Source organism: Oncorhynchus mykiss, chromosome 23, assembly GCF_057628025.1.
Source record: "Oncorhynchus mykiss isolate SJ-2025 chromosome 23, ASM5762802v1, whole genome shotgun sequence".
Classification (NCBI taxonomy): domain Eukaryota; kingdom Metazoa; phylum Chordata; class Actinopteri; order Salmoniformes; family Salmonidae; genus Oncorhynchus; species Oncorhynchus mykiss.
Genome location: NC_143044.1, coordinates 38549469 through 38571662, shown reverse-complemented (window position 1 = coordinate 38571662; position 22194 = coordinate 38549469). Strand labels below are relative to the sequence as shown.

General features: G+C 44.8%; 1 protein-coding gene across 1 annotated transcript; it reads right to left on the bottom strand.

Moving 5' to 3' along the window:
- Window positions 1-1562: 1562 nt before the first annotated feature.
- Window positions 1563-21318, bottom strand: LOC110502893 (myocardin-related transcription factor B-like). The gene is made up of 12 exons (XM_036960771.2): window positions 21140-21318; window positions 11562-11627; window positions 11421-11476; window positions 11083-11320; window positions 10623-10807; window positions 9457-9597; window positions 8601-8848; window positions 6954-8055; window positions 6669-6827; window positions 4352-4498; window positions 2461-2521; window positions 1563-2260 (listed from the first exon to the last, which is right to left on the bottom strand). The coding sequence occupies exons 1-12, from the start codon at window positions 21291-21293 to the stop codon at window positions 1749-1751; spliced, it is 3069 nt and encodes a 1022-aa protein (XP_036816666.2). The 5' UTR covers window positions 21294-21318; the 3' UTR covers window positions 1563-1748.
- Between the last annotated feature and the right edge of the window lie 876 nt (window positions 21319-22194).

Sequence of the window (22194 nt, the reverse complement as noted above, 5' to 3'; positions counted from 1 at the left end):
CCTCTGTATAATTTACCAACCTCTGAATTGATTAGACTATTGGTAACTGTTTTAAATGTAGTGTATTTGAGCTTTAATTGTATAACAAAGCTTAGAGAAAACATAAAAATGTGTTTTGATATATATTGGGCCATAAGTTTGAAAAATAATATAAATTATTTTTAGGCAGGGGCGCAACTTTCACTGGGGATGGGGGAGACATGTCTACCCCACATTCTGAAATTGCATTTTTGTCCCTCCGTTTTATCATTTGAATGTGATTATTCGACTGGATAAAAAAATGTAATAATACTAGTAATTATTATGTCCCCCCCACTTCTAAAACCAAAGTTGCGCCCCTGGTTTTAGGCCATTTCGCCCAGCTCTAGACACATGCATACTTTCTCACACAGAGACAGAACCACTGACACACAGAGACAAAGTGTAGAGAGTTGACAGACAGAATTCAGGACAGACAGAAAAGTATAACACCTCTGTTCTCCAGAGGTCATGCAGCCACATTAAAACATGTCAAACACGGAAGAATACAGTTGGCACAAAAAGACTGGCACTCAGGCTATCATGCCACCTTCTTGTCACTCATTGCTATGCCAAACATATCTGGCTTGACAATGAGTAACAGAGTTTGCAAGAGCACAAACAGAGATGGAACCAGGCTAGCATACAGTAAGTACACACATTAACCTGTATGTAGTGTACCTGTGTGATACCATATTTGGTCCCTCTCCACTGACACTTCAGTTGTCTTTCAGAAGATAAAGCTGCCAACAATGTAAAGTCTCCATTTACATTCAGATGGATCAACTTAGACTTGAACTGAAGGCGCTAGTACACTGAGATAACCAACAAGTGGATCAACATTGTTTCAATAAACCATTAAATCTACAAAATCATTATCTGTGATTCACATTTCCTTGTGAGATGAAGGCGATGTAAGGCCCGCCTCCTTAGTGCATAGCTCATAGTGGGAGGAGACTACTCCTCCTTGTCCAATAGGAGTGATTTTGTTCCTGTCGTCAGTTCAGTTCATTGCTTAAAATAGTCCAACTGTCTCAACCAATACAATATGTATCAGAAGGGTCAGAAACCCCAAATATAGGTATGTTGCAATAAAAGACCAGTGTTAAACACAGCCTTGTACTCTGTCTGGTTTACATCTGTCAGTTATGCTGTCTGTCGTGGCTTGTGTACAACAGATCTGTAATAACCAAACAGCATGCGTCCACAGAGAAATGGCTGTAGATGAAGACCCTGTAATATGACTGATGTGAAACGCATGCTAAGTTAACACATCCACGTGTTCACCGCAAGGCAAGCTGACCACCGTACATGCTGACTGTCAGGAGTTGTCAGAAGTTCAACCCAATGAAAACTCCAGGAGGGCTGAGGGAACATCTAACCTTATTCTGATTGAAATATCTCCATCATTTACAGGATATTTCCACAATGTCTGCATCCTTGTTCATTTGGCTCTGGCCCCACTACTCTATTAAGCAACACCCAATGCCCCCATCACCGGCTGGCCAATCCTAGGACATGGTAGCAAAAAATAAACAAGACAATTTTGTATTAAAAAATAAAGTTTTAAAATGCACCAGGACTATAACCTGACTAACCAAGTCCGGATTTATTATGTTGAGTGCCTCTATCCTTTTTCATTTCCTCAACCACTGCTATCCTCCTCTTCTCTCGGTCCCTCTATCCATTTCCTCCTTTCCCCTCCATCCTTGTCCTCATCCATCTCTCCATCAGTCCCAGTGCAGCTGTAGGTCATGTGTATCCAGGACGTCTGAAGGAATCCCCAGTGGCGTAAGCCCCACCGCGGGGCCGGGCGGCATGGTTAGGTCCAGCCACTCCATGTTGTCCAGGGCTGTGTCAGACATGCCCATGTTGAGGGAGGAGGGGGGAGACATGGAGTCGCAGAAGGACAGCTCCGAGGTGTCCATGGGGGAGTAGGGTTGATCCAGAAGCTGGGACTGCAGATCCTCGATCAGACCCAGGGTGCGGGGGTCCGTGGTTGGGGACAGATCGTTCAGGGTTCCCTCAAGGAAGGCCTCTAACAGCTTGTCTGAGGTCATGGAGGCCAGGTTTGGGAGATGGAGGGGGTCGACGGGCGAGATGGGAGGGGGAGCTACCTGGATCTGTGGAGGAGGCCTGGACAGGGCGGTGTTGACAGGGAGGGTAGTGATGTTGGCTGTGACAGGAACAGTCTTGGTGCTGAGAGACAGAAGGTCCGGCTGCTGGATGAAAGGAGTGATCTCTGGATGAAACAGAAGATGGGGAGAAATTCATCAGTTATATTAAAACACAGGCTTCTTTAATGTTAATGTCGAAAAAGAAAGGAGCCTTATCACTGTTTACAGAAATGAAAAGACCAGATGGTCATTACTAAGTCAGTCCCTTCAGGGTTAGGACAAGGAGCTAAAGGTGTAAACCTTTCCTGATGCTGTGAACTCTCACCTCCACTCTGAATCAGGATGTCAAATAGGTCGTCCATCTGCTGGCTATTTGCCGTGGAAACCTGAGAAAGAGACAATAAGGTAAGAGGGTGGAGATGCATGACCAACAGCATTACAGTCTCTGAGGTGTGACCAATAGCAATACATTCCCTCAGGACTTCGGAGAGCACCTCATATATTTATGAATGTGTGTGTGTTATTGTATGAGTGCAGTAGTGGAAAAAGTACCCAATTATCATACTAAAGTAAAAGATACCTTAATAGAAAATGACTCAAGTAAAAGTCAAATTCACCCAGTAAAATACTAAACTCATCAAAAAAAGAAAAGTCCCTTTTTTCAGGGCCCTGTCTTTCAAAGATAATTCGTAAAAATCAAAATAACTTCACAGATCTTCATTGTAAAGGGTTTAAACGCTGTTTCCCATGCTTGTTCAATTAACCATAAACAATTAATGAACATGCACCTGTGGAACGATCGTTAAGACACTAATAGCTTACAGACGGTAGGCATTTAAGGTCACAGTTATGAAAAATTAGGACACTAAAGATGCCTTTCTACTGACTCTGAAAAACATCAAAAGAAAGATACCCAGGGTCCCTGCTCAGCTGCGTGAACGTGCCTTAGGCATGCTGCAAGGAGGCATGAGGACTGCAGATGTGGCCAGGGCAATAAATTGCAATGTCCGTACTGTGAGATGCCTAAGACAGCGCTACAGGGAGACAGGACGGACAGCTGATCGTCCTCGCAGTGGCAGACCACGTGTAACACCAGCACAGGATCGGTACATGCGAACATCACACCTGCGGGACTGGTACAGGATGGCAACAACAACTGCCCGAGTTACACCAGGAAAGTACAATCCCTCCATCAGTGCTCAGCTTGTCCGCAATAGGCTGAGAGAGGCTGCCTGTTGTAAGGCAGGTCTTCACCAGACATCACTGGCAACAACATCGCCTATGGGCACAAACCCATCGTCACTGGACCAGACAGGACTGGCAAAAAGTGCTCTTCACTGACGAGTCGCGGTTTTGTCTCTCCAGGGGTAATGGACGGATTCGCGTTTATCGTCGAAGGAATGAGCGTTACACCGTGGCCTGTACTCTGGAGCGGGATCGATTTGGAGGTGGAGGGTCCGTCATGGTCTTGGGCGGTGTGTCACAGCATCATCAGACTGAGCTTGTTGTCATTGCAGGCAATCTCATTGCGGTAGGTTACAGGGAAGACATCCTCCTCCCTCATGTGGTACCCTTCCTGCAGGCTCATCCTGTCATGACCCTCCAGCATGACAATGCCACCAGCCATACTGCTCGTTCTGTGCGTGATTTCCTGCAAGACAGGAATGTCAATGTTCTGCCATGGTCAGCGAAGAGCCCCGGTTCTCAATCCCATTGAGCACGTCTAGGACCCTGTTGGATCGGAGGGTAAGAGCTAGGGCCATTCACCCCAGAAATGTCCGGGAACTTGCAGGAAGAGTGGGGTGACATCTCACAGCAAGAACTGGCAAATCTGGTGCAGTCCATGAGGAGGAGATGCACTGCAGTACTCCATGAAGCTGGTGGCCGAATTCCGAACTCCTCCTTTTTTTAGACTTGGGAACACTACAACACTCAGACATAATTTACAAATGCATGTGTGTTTAGTGAGTCCGCCAAATCTTTTGATAAGTCTGTGAATTGGACCATTTTCCTGTCCTGCTAAGCATTCAAAATGTAACGAGTACTTTTAGTTGTCAGGTAAAATGTACGGAGTAAAAAGTACAATATTTTCTTTAGGAAATTGGTGAAGTAAACGTTTTCAAAAATAGAAATAATAAAGCACAGATACCCCCAAAACTACTTGAAAGTATTTTTACTTGAGTACTTTACACCACTGTATGAGTGTGTGTGTTCACCTGTGTGAGGTTGTTAGCCTGCTTCAGGTTGCGTGTCTGTATGACTGCATCCTCGTAGCGAGGGGGCTCCCTGGTCATGGGGGGCTGGGTCACGAGGGAGGAGGGTTGGAGGATGAAGCTGGGCTGGGATGGAGACGGAGAGGGGGACTGGAGGAGGAGAAGGAAGATAAAAACACTGAACAAACACAGCCTGCCTTGTCTTGTCTATAACCACCACAGCCTGCCTTGTCTTGTCTATAACCACCACAGCCTGCCTTGCCTTGTCTATAACCACCACAGCCTGCCTTGTCTATAACCACCACAGCCTGCCTTGCCTTGTCTATAACCACCACAGCCTGCCTTGTCTTGTCTATAACCACCACAGCCTGCCTTGTCTTGTCTATAACCACCACAGCCTGCCTTGTCTTGTCTATAACCACCACAGCCTGCCTTGTCTTGTCTATAACCACCACAGCCTGCCTTGTCTTGTCTATAACCACCACAGCCTGCCTTGTCTTGTCTATAACCACCACAGCCTGCCTTGTCTTGTCTATAACCACCACAGCCTGCCTTGCCTTGTCTATAACCACCACAGCCTGCCTTGCCTTGTCTATAACCACCACAGCCTGCCTTGTCTATAACCACCACAGCCTGCCTTGTCTATAACCACCACAGCCTGCCTTGTCTATAACCACCACAGCCTGCCTTGTCTATAACCACCACAGCCTGCATTGTCTTGTCTATAACCACCACAGCCTGCCTTGCCTTGTCTATAACCACCACAGCCTGCCTTGTCTATAACCACCACAGCCTGCCTTGTCTGTAACCACCACAGCCTGTATTGTCTATAACCACCACAGCCTGCATTGTCTATAACCACCACAGCCTGCCTTGTCTATAACCACCACAGCCTGCATTGTCTATAACCACCACAGCCTGCCTTGTCTCTATAACCACCACAGCCTGCCTTGCTATAACCACCACAGCCTGCATTGTCTATAACCATCACAGCCTGCCTTGTCTATAACCAACACAGCCTGCCTTGTCTATAACCACCACAGCCTGCATTGTCTATAACCACCACAGCCTGCATTGTCTATAACCACCACAGCCTGCATTGTCTATAACCACCACAGCCTGCCTTGTCTATAACCACCACAGCCTGTATTGTCTATAACCACCACAGCCTGCCTTGTCTATAACCACCACAGCCTGCCTTGCTATAACCACCACAGCCTGCCTTGTCTATAACCACCACAGCCTGCCTTGTCTATAACCACCACAGCCTGCATTGTCTATAACCACCACAGCCTGCATTGTCTATAACCACCACAGCCTGCCTTGTCTATAACCACCACAGCCTGTATTGTCTATAACCACCACAGCCTGCCTTGTCTATAACCACCACAGCCTGCCTTGCTATAACCACCACAGCCTGCCTTGTCTATAACCACCACAGCCTGCCTTGTCTATAACCACCACAGCCTGCATTGTCTATGACCACCACAGCCTGCATTGTCTATAACCACCACAGCCTGCCTTGTCTATAACCACCACAGCCTGCATTGTCTATAACCACCACAGTCTGCATTGTCTATAACCACCACAGCCTGCATTGTCTATAACCACCACAGCCTGCATTGTCTATAACCACCACAGCCTGCATTGTCTATAACCACCACAGCCTGTATTGTCTATAACCACCACAGCCTGCCTTGCTATAACCACCACAGCCTGCATTGTCTATAACCATCATAGCCTGCCTTGCTATAACCACCACAGCCTGCCTTGTCTATAACCACCACAGCCTGCCTTGCTATAACCACCACAGCCTGCCTTGTCTATAACCACCACAGCCTGCCTTGTCTATAACCACCACAGCCTGCCTTGTCTATAACCACCACAGCCTGCATTGTCTATGACCACCACAGCCTGCATTGTCTATAACCACCACAGCCTGCCTTGTCTATAACCACCACAGCCTGCATTGTCTATAACCACCACAGTCTGCATTGTCTATAACCACCACAGCCTGCATTGTCTATAACCACCACAGCCTGCATTGTCTATAACCACCACAGCCTGCATTGTCTATAACCACCACAGTCTGCATTGTCTACAACCATCATAGCCTGCCTTGCTATAACCACCACAGCCTGCCTTGTCTATAACCATCACAGCCTGCATTGTCTATAACAACGACTCATATAACCAATGTAAGATTTAACAGGATTTGAGGGAGAAAGTGGAACTGGAAAGGTTGATGGTTTACAATGTGTATTTTGCATCACATTTAGCCTAGAGGATGATGTTTTCCCAATAATACACCTGGGTGTACCTTGTTGACAGGCCCATTGGAGAGGATGGGGTTGGGTGAAGCCCCCCGGGGAGAGAGCCTGTTATCTGGGGAGCTTCTCAGGAAACACTGGGGATGCATGGCAGGCCCTGTCTGGTTCTCCACCATCCCAGAGCCAGGGTCGTTGCACGCTGTGAAAGTCTGTAGAAGAGAGACACACAGTAAGGGGTTAACCTTAACTTCATCACCAATTCTACTAGATCTCATTCCAAGCAGGTTTCAGATCCATATTTTCCAGGAACTGGTCCATGGTGTGATCTGACTTACCTGCAGCAGGTGGTTATGATTAAGTATCTGCTGTTGAGTTGAGGCTTGCCGAGTCTCCATCTTGGTGGTGTGTACCTGGGGCACTGAGGCCTGGATCAGGCCTGGGGCTTGATTTGATATCGTAGCCTGGAGGACAGGCAGGAGGATCTGAGTAGTGCTATCCTGGGCTGCAAGCAGGGTCTGGGTGCCAGGCTGACCTACAACCTGGGACACTGTCCCCTGGTGGCTGATGAAGAACTGGGGCAGGGTGGGGGTGAGGTAGGGCTGGTGCGGGGGCTGGGAGTTGCAGAGCACATCCTCCAGCTTCACCACAGTGGAAAGAGAGTGAGGGTGAGTCTGGGGAGCCATGTTTGCAGTAACCATGGCTGAGCAGTTAGGGAGGACTCTGTCTTCCAGTTTGACCTTGTTGGAGGTCTGGATCATGGGGACAGGGTCTGTGGAGGGTCCCTGTAGAAGCTGGGTCTTCTCCACCTCCAGCTGCATCTTCAGCTCCTCCACTAGCCTCTGCTCCTGCTCCAGCTTCCTCATCAGCTCCTTGATCTGACGCTCCTTCTCATGGAGCCGCGGGTCATTCTCCTCCGGGACACCCGGCCTCAGGGGGGACATCCCCACGCCTGCACGACCGGGACTAACCCTCTGGGGGTCGAAAAATAGATCGGACACCCCTCTGTTGTCTTTAAAGGTGGAGAGGTAAGTGGGGATTGGGGATACTGGGGGTGTGGAGCTCATGCTCTCTGGTGCCAACTGATGGGCAGCTAGGAAAGGTGCGGGGGATGAGCTGACCTCCGTGGGGACTGAGGATGGAAGGGTGTTCGGGCCGGGGGTCAGAGCTGGGGTGCTGGGGCTCTCCTGGTAAGGCTTCAGCCTCTCAATGAGATCAGTCTTGGTCCCTGACACAGGGAGGCTTCGCCACTTCAGCTCCAGTTTCAACTCGGCCACCTTCATGTCCTCCAGGTTGGGGGGCAGGTGGCCAGGCTTGCGGTTGGATAGGCTGTTTGGGCGGACAGGGGTGGGAGGCGGGACAGTGACGGCAGGCGGCAGGGACACCACTATAGAGGTTGGCAGACCGTTCACAGCGCTGCTCTGACCCTCAGCTACAGGCCTGAAGGAAGAGAGGAAGCGAAACAAGGGGAAGGAGGGAGAGTAAAGATGGTGGAGTGAGAGATGACGAAGGAGGGAGAAGGGAAATGTGGGAGAGAGAGAGAGAAAGCGTGTTAGCAATATGAAGGGAACTAAGGAGGTTCCTCTGCCTGGTGCCTCAGTACACAGTCAGTAAATGGAACAATGCAGAGTTCCAACAATAACTGACATACACAGTTCTAATGGGCCTTGGACTCCCACTAAGACAACATCCTGCAGGTTATTAATATCATTACAGAGGATTTGTTATTGGAAACTAGCTAATTGTCCATTTGCCATCTGGGCCATTGGAAACAACAACAGCTGGGTTGCTTTTTAGGTACTTTCCAGCTAACATAACGTTCTCTTGTAAACCTTAGTTTGAACAACAGGTAGACGGATCCGGTCCATTTAAATAACATTTTCACTTGGTCTCCCATTGACAAAGTAGAACTTAGGATTTGCCCCTAGGAGTGTCAGAAGTGATTATGAACATACTTTGTCCCTGAAATTACAGTAATATCCTACTTTAAGGGTGCTGGGAGGATGGTGTGGTAGTTATAGTGCTGCTGCTGCTGGTGGAGGATCTGCAGCTGGAGGAAGAGCTGCTGCTGGTGGAGGATCTTGGCGTAGGATGAGTCCATGGGGGCTTCGCTGGCCTCCTGTTTCTGGTCCTGGGGGACGTACTGGTGGTACTTTAACTTCTTGATCCGGGGCTTGGGCTCCTTGCCCTTCTTACTGCGATTCCTCTCCCCGGGCTGCCTGGGCTGGCTCTGCTGTGGGATAAGAGGAGGAGAAACGCCAAGATAAAGAAGATGTACATGCTTCAAAGCTACAAGTTATTTATAGAAAACATAATTGCATAACAATATGACACAAGCTCTCTACACAAAATAAAAACTAAAATACATTGACATAAAAACAGTCATCTAAAAAAGGATTTCCTTTTTTAAGTTATGTTTTTACTACTGGGCACAATCCAGTTAAGAACTGAAGAAATGAACCCAGGAAGAGTACAGGGTCAGTCTGTACACTCTAGGCAGAAAGGTCAGTTGGTGTCTTTTAGTACAACTGATTGGCTGTGTGTTGTCTCCCATTTCACAGGTTATAGAAGTTTGGTTAGTCTTAGACTTGTTTTAATGAACAGGGTCAACTCTGACAATATGTGTTTAGAAGTGACTTAAGCACTGTATTTTTCAATAACTGGAAGATGATTGAATTCAGATTTGAGTACAGAAAGATTTAAAACATGTAAAACACCTTTATTTATTCAGCGATTTGGATTCAATGCTAGTTCAAAGACGGAGCTTTTGTTTCTATGTGAACTTGTATTTTTGGAAAGTCTACTTCACTAAACAGTAGACAGAATAATGTGCCTGCTTACTTTCACTAGGGTGGGCCCTGGCTTTTGAGAAGCAACAGTGGTGATTGGCTGAGGTGCTGGAGCTGGGCGACTAACTGGTGGCTCATTGGTGGAGAGAGCTTTGAGAAAGTCTGCTGTTGCCTGGGTGACAACAGGGAAGGGCTGGGACAGAAAAAGAAGAGAGGAAAACATTAACATTTCAGTCATGACAGGTAAGCCTATGTTTCAAGTTCATTTTATTTAGTTCAATGCTGAATTATTACAATCCTTCAGGGGTAGACAAAGAATGAGGGGTATTATCATTATCGTTCTGCCCCTGAACAAGGCAGTTAACCCACTGTTCCTATGCCGTCATTGAAAATAAGAATTTGTTCTTAACAGACTTAGTTAAATAAAGGTAAAATAAATAAAAAATATATTAGGGATGCAAAGCGACCAGTAATTTACCAAAGTTAACGGAATCTTCAGTAATTTATAATATTCATTTTTTATACCTGTGTCCATATTGTCCATGCATTTCTAATGGCTAGACCATATGGTTCAAGAGAAAACTTAATGAAAAAAGCATCTAATCAACAATGGCATTATTTTTCTATTAATTCTGCAACGTTTCAACTAACTTTTTTCACAACTGCTAGTTTGGCGCCAAAACATTTACAACAAATTCATATTGACATAGTCAAATAAATAAGTGTATAACAATTAGAAAGGATGTTCCATGCTGAACCCCTCATATTAAAACACATTATTACATTTACATTTTAGTAATTGAGCAGACGCTCTTATCCAGAGCAACTTACAGTAGTGAGTGCATACATTTTCATACTGGTCCCCCATGGGAATCAGACCCACAGCGTTGCAAGTGCCACACTCTACCCACTGAGCTACATGGTACACCAAGGGTATTGAATAAGTTACTGGTTTATATTTATGTTTTACAGCTTTGTCATAATTGTTTTTTAATCATGCTATTTGATTATTTTAATTACAGAAACCTAAAAAGCCACTAGACATCATTTTACAATTCCCCAAAAACCTTGAAAGCTACCAAAATTCTGGTAGTTTACTGGTAAACTTAGAAAGTTTCCCGTAATATACCCTCCCTTTTCAACACTAGGTATGATGAAGCATATGTATTGTCCTTCAAGAGGATATTTGAGTGGATAAAGATCCTCCCTAGTCCCTACCTGTAGGATGGTATGGTTGTTGGTTATGGTGGGCAGCGGTGGTGGACAGGGGGTCTCCAGGGCTCGGGGTTCCCCAGGGGAGGGTGCGGCGGCCTGGGACTCGTGGCTGGCCGGTTGCTCTGGAGACGGGGCATCCCCGCTGTCCTCCTCAAACCCGTAGGCGTCCAGTGCTTTGGGGTAGTTTACTGAGGGACCAACACAGTCAACAATAATACAGAACACTAACTAAGGGCCACGTTAAAAAGAGCGAAAGGTGAATGAAGAGGCCTAAGAATTGTGTGATCTGGGCCCGTTTAGTGCTGATCTAGGATCAGATTTCGACTGTCCATCTAATCTTATTCATTATGAGCCAGAAAGACAAAACTGATCATAAATCAGCACTCCTACACTAAGACTTGATACATACGGCTCCATATCACCATCTTCCTCTCAACCCCTCTCTCTCTCTCCTCTCCCTCACCAATGATGGCCTCCTTGATGCTGGGTTCTACAGGCAGAATGTTCTTTTCTACCAGTTCCATGGGACCGGGGCGCTGAGCCAGCTTCTCATTCAGGTCGTCAGCCAGCTTGGCCTTTTTCAGCTTCATCTGGGTGGCCTGCAAGGAGGGCTCTGCCCCAGTCTCCTTGAGGATGTGCATTCTGACCAGCTCAGATCTCTCTGGTCGGCTGCGAATCTTGTGCTTCAGGAAGTTCTCAGTCTGGGGAAGGGAACAGGGGGTCAGGGCATTGTCAAGTCATTTCAATGTAAGAAGTTACTGAATATATTAAAGGAATGTATTTGCAAGGCTGAGCTCTTACCCGGGCTCTCTCCAGGCTACGTATCTGCTCATGGAATGCTGCTGGGCTCTTTAGAGCTGCATGGACAGAAACACATGTCAGCTTCATCAACAGACAGATAATTACATTATGACTTTATGAAGTGGCAGTGCCCATACTCACGTGGCATTATGCCCTGGTCTACCAGCTGCTCACGGGTACGTCTCTGCTGTAGCCTCAGCTGAAGGACTGTTGGAGAAGAGAGAGAGAGAAGGGTAGACCCTTCAGTAAACAACCAGACGGCATTGCATCGGAGGGTCTGGAGTCATCATGAGTAACTGAGGTTTCGGAGCAGATTGTGGTTCTGATAGACCGCTAGAAACATACCAGGGGGGTTTGGACCCCCACGGCCACCAACAACTGCTACTCGTTTCCACTCTAGCCAGCAGTGTGACAACATAAAACTGACCAAAGGAATGTCCTCCGCTAACCCAGTCCGTCCATTCATTAAGAATGTGACTGGTCTCACTTTAATCCCTTATCTGAACAACAATGTCATTCCTTAAAACTGTTTCATTCTTTGGTCCTTGGAAAATTGTACAGGAACAGAAATCAGGGAGAATTGCGATTTTATCTCAAATGGCTAAACATGCGAGAATTATTATTTTTTAACAGCGAAAAAAGCTCAAATGTACTTGACTACATTGATTACCATAACAGCTCTGTGTTTCCTTCCTGTTACAATAAACAACATTACTGCAACCAAGAAACCAAATTGATTCACCAGATCAAAAACAACCCTATTACCTCAATACAGAACATGCATTGAGTTGTACAATTTAGAGTGGCGAAACCTCCCAATGTGACACATCATTGCATTAACAGAATGCTGAGTAGCCTGTGACCTCGGAGTCATTCTGAGCAAACAGACCGACACCTTCATCTGACCCTGAGAAACAAACTCCCATCCGCTCTGGGCAATTCCACAGTAACAGAATGACACTGATTACGATTTTTCACTTTAAAAGACAGCCAAACAAAAACCAATCATTGGAAAGTTTAACAAACCATACAGTTGAAGTCAGAAGTTTACATACACCTTAGCCAAATACATTTAAACTCAGTTTTTCACAATTCCTGACATTTAATCATAGTAAAAATGTATTGTCTGTCTTAGGTCAGTTAGGATCACCACTTTATTTTAAGAATGTGAAATGTCAGAATAATAGTAGCGAGAATGATTTATTTCAGCTTTCTTTCAACACATTCCCAGTGGGTCAGAAGTGTACATACACTCAATTAGTATTTGGTAGCATTGCCTTTAAATTGTTTAACTTGGGTCAAACGTTTTGGGTATCCTTCCACAAGCTTCTCACAATAAGTTCCTCCTAACAGAGCTGGTGTAACTGAGTCAGGTTTGTAGGCCTCCTTGCTCGCACACACTTTTTCAGATCTGCCCACACATTTTCTATAGGATTGAGGTCAGGGCTTTGCGATGGCCACTCCAATACCTTGACTTTGTTATCCATAAGCCATCTTGCCACAACTTTGGAAGTATGCTTGGGGTCATTTTTCATTTGGAAGACCCATTTGCGACCAAGCTTTAACTGATGTCTTGAGATGTTGCTTCAATATATCCACATCAATTTCCCTCTTCATGATGCCATCTAGTTTATTAAGTGCACCAGTCCCTCCCGCAGCAAAGCACCCCCAAAAAACACGATGCTGCCACCCCCGTGCTTCACGGTTGGGATGGTGATCTTCGGCTTGCAAGCCTCCGCCTTTTTCCTCCAAACATAACGATGGTCACTATGGCCAAACAGTTATATTTTTGTTTCGTCAGACCAGAGGACATTTCTCCAAAAGTACGATCTTTGTCCCCATGTGCAGTTGCAAACCGTAGTCTGGATTTTTTTATGGCGGTTTTGGAGCAGTGGCTTCTTCCTTGCTGAGTAGCCTTTCAATTTATGTCGATATAGGACTCGTTTTACTGTGGATATAGATACCTGTTTCCTCCAGCATCTTCACAAGGTCCTTTGCTGTTGTTCTGGGATTGATTTGCACTTTTCGCACCAAAGTACGTTAATCTCCAGAAGACAGAACGCGTCTCCTTCCTGAGCGGTATGACGGCTGCGTGGTCCCATGGTGTTATACTTGCGTACTATTCTTTGTACAGATGAACCTGGTACCTTCAGGCGTTTTGAAATTTCTCCCAAGGATGAACCAGACTTGTAGAGGTCTACAAGAGTTCTTGGCTGATTTCTTTTGATTTTCCCATGCTGTCAGGCAAAGAGGCACTGAGTTTGAAGGCAGGCCTTGAAATGCATCCACAGGTACACCTCCAATTGACTCAAATTATGTAAATTAGCCTATCAGAAGCTTCTAAAGCTATGACATCATTTTATGGAATTTTCCAAGCTGTTTTAAGGCACAGTCAACTTAGTGTATATAAACCTCTGACCCACTGGAATTGTGATACAGTGAATTATATGTGAAATAATCTGTCTGTAAACAACTGTTGGAAAAATTACTTGTGTCATGCACAAAGTGGAATTACTGACTTGCCAAAACTAAAGTTAGTTAACAAGAAATGTGTGGTTGAAAAACGAGATTTAGTGACTCCAACCTAAGTCTATGTAAACTTCTGACTTCAACTGTGCAACTCTATGCACAAGGACTACTTTTAACAATTTACATTGAAAATTTTACAAAAACACATTTACTCAAAGTACAGTGGAAGTATAATGTGTGGTAACAGAATGACCGTAAAGTCCACCTCAGTATTTTTGTGTGACCACATTTTCCAAAAACTCTTAAATATCTACTCCGAATTAATTTTCGAAGATGTCTGCAGAAAGAACGGAGTGTCAGCTATGACATGACAACTTGTGTTTCAACACATCTTTTGGTTATCGAACTACAGTAAGTGAAGTGAAGTGGATTAACACCCGTTAAGAAAATTACATTAACAGAATGACATCAAGGTTGCCTGATCTGTAATATACAGAAATACATATTTATAAATGTGATTTTTTTCTCTACATGGTGATGTATCCTGAATAGGTACACAAAAAGGTACAAATATTTAATATCCTCCTTTGCATATTTGGGTATAATTCTACACACTGGCTATTATTCTAATGAGCTCTGCCCCCAAACAAGACCAAATCTGAACCAATCAATCATAGACGTCTAGGTTTCATAAGTTTGGACATCACAGTACAGTAAAACAGAGCATAGTACAGTACAATACTGTAAATGATACTGTACTCGTGTGCTTTACTGTACTCTACTGTATAGTAGGGATGGGATTTTGAAAAGATTTTACTATTCAAATAATGACTTTTCTTTGTATATCCGGATAGTCAAAATAAATGCTGCTTTTCACAGGTAGTTTGTCTAACAGCAACCCCGAAAGAGAAGTTTGATTTTCCCCATTATAGAACGGATTCTGTTACAAAAATGTTTTCTGGTGAGTGTTTTGCATTGCTCGGTGTCAGGTTAGTAAGAGCCGGTTAGTAAGAGCCAGTTAGTAAGAGCCAGTTAGTAAGAGCCAGTTAGTAAGAGCCAGTTAGTAAGAGCCAGTTAGTAGCCAGTTAGTAAGAGCATGGTTAGTAAGAGCCAATTAGTAAGAGCCAGTTAGTAAGAGCCAGTTAGTAAAAGCCAGTTAGTAAGAGCCAGTTAGTAAGAGCCAGTTAGTAAGAGCCAGTTAGTAAGAGCCAGTTAGTAAGAGCCAGTTAGTAAGAGCATGGTTAGGTATCAGTAAGAGCTGGGAGAGGTGACATTAACTGGAGAGAGAGGGAGAGGTTTAACAGTCTTGATTTGACCATGTGACAGAAAGAAAACAGTTATGAGCTGAACACAACAGTATGCCAGTGGAAGGAAGGACAGTAGCAGGTGACCCAACTGTGGGTTTGTGACTACTATGAATTCCCATTGTAGCCAATTCAGTTGCAGTCATTCTGTTAAATGTTTTTTGGGTCATTCTGTTACTGATTTGGTAACAGAATGACATGTTTTAATCACTTAATAAATCATAAACCAAATTGTTTTATTAGTAAAATCAAACCTAAATGGTAGGTCTACCTTTGCTTGTTACTTCTGTGAACTTTCATTATTCTCCCTCCTCACGAGGGAAAGATATTAGAAAATATATTAAAGATATTGGGGCAAAATTACAAGGCCCAAGGCAATGTTTCTTAAAGTTACAGAAGGCAGAAAAAAATGCTCCAAAACTAAATCTAAGTGTTGATATTAGTTCAACATTGTGTATTGATGTATTTTAAAATACTTTTTCTGCTACATGTTGTCTGAGACCCCTTTTCCATCTGTTTGTTCAGAAATCTAAACCTTTGTTTATTCCTACAACTAACAGACACATCAACTGTTCAGGGGAGACTGCGTGAATCAGGCCTTCATGGATAAATTGCTGCAAAGAAACCACTACTAAAGGACACCAATACGAAGAAGTGACTTGCCTGGGCCAAGAAACGAGCAATGAACATTAGACCGGTGGAAATCTGTCCTTTGGTCTGATGAGTCCAAATGTTTTATTTTTGGTTCCAAGCTCTGTCTTTGTGAAACGCAGAGTAGGTGAACGGATGATCTCCGCATGTGTGGTTCCCAAGGCACACTTAACCAGCATGGCTACCACAGCATTTTGCAGCGATACACCATCCCACCTGGTTTGCGCTTAGTGGGACTATCATTTTGCTTTTCAACAGAACAATGACCCAACACACCTCCAGGCTGTGTAAAGGCTATTTGACCAAGAAGGAGAGTGATGGAGTGCTGCATCAGATGGCCTGGCCTCCACAATCACCTGACCTCAACCCAATTGAGCTGGTTTGGGATGAGTTGGACCGCAGAGTGAAGGAAAGGCAGCCAACAAGTGCTCAGCATATGTGGGAACTCCTTCAAGAGTGTTGGGAAAGCATTGAAGCTGGTTGAGAGAATGCCAAGAGTGTGCAAAGCTGTCATCAAGGCAAAGGGTAGCTACTTTTTGAAGAATCTCAAATATATCTCAAGTATATTTGATTTGTTCAACACTTTTTTGGTTACTACATGATTCCATATGTATTATTTCATAGTTTCAATGTCTTCACTATTATTCTACAATGTAGAAATAGTAAAAATAAAGAAAAACCCTTGAATGAGTAGATGTGTCCAAACCTTTGACTAGTACTGTATATAGGGATTAATTTCCCCAAAATATAGAATCTTAGCTTTCATTTGACAACAAATTTGATAAACTTCACATATTAGTGCTATTGGAGTTTTTTACATGGAAATGCCCCTCACTCCCTGAATCACAAGTCTCACTGAATGCGCCACTGCCAAAAAAGCCATAACCGAAGAAACAACAGAATAAGTGGAGAATCTCCTAATGTATCTGGCCTCTACACTCAGTTGGCCTATACAGGGGTCTAAACCACACCCTACCCAAAACACTATGTCTCAACAAATTGATACTCCAGAACCACAAACAAGCAAAGGTAATAAGAGGGTGCTGAGTGAGCGAGCGAGCGAGTCACCTGATCTGAATCGGTCCCTGCAGACGGAGGGGGTCTCCACATTCAGACAAGCCATAGTTAATATCAGCCACGCAGGACAGAGCTGAGGGAGCTCTGGAAGGTCTGAATGCTACAGACTAACTATCGTCCCATATGTCAGTGTTAGTTCACAGAGAGCTACAGGAGAGATGAATCACCAGACTCCAAGTCTACCAGGATATGCATGCTTTGATATTCTCTCAATGCGCTACTCTAATACTCCTCTCTCTCTCTCTCTCTCTCTCTCTCTCACACAATTTCTCTCTTGTAGGCAGATCAACCACTGCCCCCTCCCTCTTTCACTCGCTTTCTCGCTATCTGACTGTTTCTGTCGGTATGCTTCAGTTGATGGATTGTATCTGTCCTCATCAGTCAGTAGCAATCAACCCATCAGTAAGAAACAAGAGGCAGAACAGGATTGGTTCAAGTTAACCCCTGCAGTGAGTGATCGCCCATCACCTCTTACAGCATCTTTTAGGAGAACAGAAAGTCATAACACTAGCTAAGTGACACTAGGGTCTGTCTGGCTGATTCACATTTCAATGGAGTAATAACACTGACCTCTGGGGAACACCCTGACCAGACTGTCAGTCATAGTGTTATGTAAACACTGGTCTATGTAGGGCTGAGTTAACACACAGACACACACACACAGACAGTTTACATGCAAACACAGACAGTCTCTGCAATGTTTCCTAAGATATGGGTCAGCTCAGTGAACTCAGTCCAGGTCAGCTATGAGGGTAAGAGATTCTGACCAGGATTCCAAGGAGTCTGGCACTTTCACAACTCCCATGTGGTTAATCTTTTAACAGTATGTAGTTTCTCCAGTTGCTCAATGTCTGAAGTACAGGTGATGTGTGGAAAGAGATGTATCAGGGCTTGACATTAATGCTTATCCCCTTGTCCGGGACTAGTCAAAACAATAATAATACGTCTAGCAAGCAGAATATAGTCTGAAGTTGTCCCGAATGGACAAGTAAAAAAAAGAATAATCACAATATCAAACAATTAGTCCGATCAGAATTGGATCAAAACCCTCTGGATGTGATGTGTTGCACACTGTTCTCTCAATCTCTGAAGAGCTCATCGGAATAGAATTATTGCATTGAGAGGAATTGGCAGTCTTTCAATCACGGAGACGCGTGAAGCCACATTTGTTGAAATTCCTTGTTAGTTAGTGAGTCATTTGCCGATTTATAGCACATTTTTGGTCAGCAAACAGGGTTCATATGTTTATGAAAAGTCCAGGCGGAGGCATTGCAGCACCAGGTAGGCTAGCCTATAAAATAAATAATGATAGACAGACTGACTAGATAACAAATTCAAAACATATAGCCTAGTTATCTCGATAGTTAACGATTTAGGTAACAGCATGTATTAATGCCATTGTCATGTCCTATATCTGCCCTGTCCCTGTGTAGCAAAGGGAGCGATGCATTCTGGGAGAAGGGAGAGATGCGAGCGTAAGCATACGACGGTTGAGCAATTACAATTTCTAAATGTAGCATTACATGACGCAAAATGAGTCATACCGGCAGTATTTCTGTTATATATATATTTATATATATAAAAAACTTAGGGATGTCCTTGTCCCACCACGCTCTAGCGACTCCTTGTGGTGGGCCAGGCGCATGCACGCTGACTTCGGACGCCAGTAGTACGGTGTTTCCTCAGACAAATTGTTGCGACTTGTTTCCGGATTAAGCGAGCAGTGTGTCAAGAAGCAGTGCGGCTTGGCAGGGTCGTGTTTTGAGGACGCATGGCTCTCGACCTTCGCCTCTCTCGAGTCCGTACGGGAGTTGCAGCAATGGGATAAGTCTAACTACCAATTGGATACCATGAAATTAGTGAGATTAGTGAGAACAAAGGGGTAAAAAAATACTTGTGTGTGTGTGTGTGTAAATATAAATGTGTGTGTGTGTGCACAATCCCTCCATCAGTGCTCAGACTGTCCACAATAGGCTGAGAGAGGCTATACTGAGGACTTGTAGGTCTGTTGTGTACACACACACAACATTTTGGACACATCTACTCATTCCAGGGTTTTTCTTTATTTTTACATTGTAGAATAATCGTGAAGACATCAAAACTGAAATAACCATCAAGCGCTATGATGAAACTCATGAGAGCCATTCCTCATAGCCTTTTACCAAATTGGGCTATCATCTGTATACCACCCCTACCTTGTCACAACACAACTGATTGGATAAATGAAGGAAAGAAATTCCACAAATTCACTTTTAACAAGGCACACCTGCTAATTGAAATGCATTCCAGGTTACTACCTCATGAAGCTGCTTGAGAGAATGCAAAGAGCATGTAAAGCTGTCTTCAAGGCAAAGGGTGGCTACTTTGAAGAATCTCAAATCTCAAATATATTTTGATTTGTTTAACACCTTTTTGGTAACTATGTGATTCCATATGTGCTATATCATAGTTTGTCTTCACTATTATTCTACAATGTAGAAAATAGTAAAAATAAAGAAACCCTTGAGTAGGTGTGTCCAAACATTTGACTGGTACTGTGTGTGTGTGTGTGTGTGTGTGTGTGTGTGTGTGTGTGTGTGTGTGTGTGTAAATGCCGTAGGCATTTAAGGTCACAGTTATGAAAAATTAGGACACTAAAGAGGCCTTTCTACTGACTCTGAAAAACACCAAAAGAAATATGCCCAGGGTCCCTGCTCATCTGCGTGAAAGTGCTGCAATGAGGCATTAGAACTACAGATGTGGCCAGGGCAATAAATTGCAATGTCCGTACTGTGAGACGCCTAAGACAGCGCTACAGGACGGACGGCTGATCGTCCTCGCAGTGGCAGACCACGTGTAACACCAGCACAGGATCGGTACATGCGAACATCACACCTGCGGGACTGGTACAGGATGGCAACAACAACTGCCTGAGTTACACCAGGAACGCACAATCCCTCCATCAGTGCTCAGACTGTTCGCAATAGGCTGAGAGAGGCTGGATTGAGGGCTTGTAGGCCTGTTGTAAGGCAGGTCCTCACCAGACATCACTGGCAACAATGTCGCCTATGGGCACAAACCCACCGTCGCTGGACCAGACAGGACAGGCAAAAAGTGCTCTTCACTGACTAGTCACAGTTTTGTCTCACCAGCGGTGATGGTCGGATTCGCGTTTATCGCCGAAGGATTGAGTTTTACACCGAGGCCTGTACTCTGGAGAGGGATCAATTCGGAGGTGGAGGGTCTGCCATGGTCTGGGGCAGTGTGTCACAGCATCATCGGACTGAGCTTGTTGTCATTGCAGGCAATCTCATTGCTTTACGTTACAGGGAAGACATCCTCCTCTCTCATGTGGTACCCTTCCTACAGGCTCATCCTGACATGACCCTCCAGCATACTGCTTGTTCTGTGCGGGATTTCGTGCAAGACAGGAATTTCAGTGCTCTGCCATTGCCAGCAAAGAGCCCGGATCTCAATCCCATTGAGCACGTCTGGGACTTGTTGGATCGGAGGGTGAGGGCTAGGGCCATACCCCCCAGAAATGTCCGGGAACTTGCAGGTGCCTTGGTGGAAGAGTGGGGTAACATCTCACAGCAAGAACTAGCAACTCTGGTGCAGTCCATGAGGAGGAGATCCACTGCAGTACTTAATGCAGCTGGTGGCCACACCAGATACTGACTGTTACTTTTGTTTTTGACCCCCCCCCCCCCCCCCCCCCCCCCCCCCCTTTGTTCAGGGACACATTGTTCCATTTCTGTTAGTCACATGTCTGTGGAACTTGTTCAGTTTATGTCTCAGCAGTTGAATCTTGTTATGTTCATACACATATTTACACGTTAAGTTTGCTGAAAATAAACGCAGTTGACAGTGAGAGGACGTTTCTTTTTTTGCTGAGTTTATATATATCATCTATTGCTGACATGCAAAAATAATGTGGGACTATATCAACAATGGACTAACGAGAGATCGTTTTTGGGTGGAATTCTCATTTAAGCCATCTAAGCTGTCATTAGGACCTGGCAAACAGAATGGCGTTTCTAAAGCCCTGTTCAACCCAGTAATCATGTGTTCATTCATCAGTGCCTTAGCCAGACCCATAGAGCTGCCAGAACAACAACTGGGCTGTGTGAGTAATGGTTAGCCTGCAATGCATGCTAGACAGTCGATTCCTTATAATGACTGACTATAACCACTTAGTCTGTTTCACTGTGTGTGTGTGTGTCTTTCCTCCCCACTCACTGTTCTTGCGTTCATTGAGGGGGTGTAGGTTGTTACTGGGCTGTAGGGACAGCTTCTCCAGCTCATGGGTAAACGCCTCACTCTGGGGACTGGGCAACAGCAGACCCAACATCCCACAATCCCCCTCTGCTCCGAACTGCCCCTGGGGCTCCATCTCCACAGGGGGTCTGGGGGTCAGGGGTCTCCCTGGCAACCAGCAGGAGCAGTTATCATCCCATGGTGATGTCACGTGATATCTGCATGGGAAAAGAGAAGAGGATCCAGGTTTATTTGTTTTATTTTAACAAGACACAAAGAACAGAACAGGGAAGCGATGAAAAAGGCTGAATCAACCTTTACTACTACATTTTAAAAACAGTGAAGAATGTTACAACATGCCCTGGGATAACAGTGTTCTTCTCAACTCAACATGATTACCAGGTTGGCATCAATGGCATGACTCAACATACTGGGCGTGGTGGTATGGAAGGTCTAATATAGAATCTACCATCTGGAAGAGCTCTCTACCCATGTTATTAATTTAGGAGCTAGTGATGCATGTGTGTGAGAGTGAAATAATTGTTTTAAACAACAGTCATAATAAGAAAGAAGCTGAATGCATCAAATCCAGAGTTCCCCTACTGCCTTATAATCTGGAAATCACGTCATGATGGTGGTTTGAAACAGTGGGAATGGAACGGCTTTAGGGGGAGCAAAACAAACAGTTGGGTAACCATAGCTACCAATAACCTCACAACCAGTGTATGATGGATGGCTCCCATTCCACCATCAGCTCCATTCAGCCATTTCAAACCACATCCATCTACAGCTAAGTGGAACAACCCTGACATGTTGGTATTGGCATGGCAGCAACATCCTTTCTCTGCCTCGCCTCTGGATTCGGAACCAGCAGCAACATGTACCAATGTACCAACTTAAAGGACAAAGATTTGACGAGCGTCTCTGTAAAGTGGGGTACATGAACTCACACTCCATTTTTTTGGGTTGTTGTGAAAACAAAACTTATCTGTAACCAACACCATACCGCTGACAATATCTGGGGTTTTCTGTGAACC

What these genes read in the sequence shown, in the direction of transcription:
- LOC110502893 (XM_036960771.2), bottom strand. Translation starts at nt 21,293, where the DNA reads ATGGAGCCCCAGGGGCAGTTCGGAGCAGAGGGGGATTGTGGGATGTTG. An exon ending in CATCAAGGAGGCCATCATTG is followed by an intron (nt 10,808 to 11,082) that starts GTGAGGGAGAGG and finishes TTGGTCCCTCAG; the next exon opens with TAAACTACCCCAAAGCACTG. An exon ending in AGGCTAACAACCTCACACAG is followed by an intron (nt 2,522 to 4,351) that starts GTGAACACACAC and finishes TCTCTTTCTCAG; the next exon opens with GTTTCCACGGCAAATAGCCA.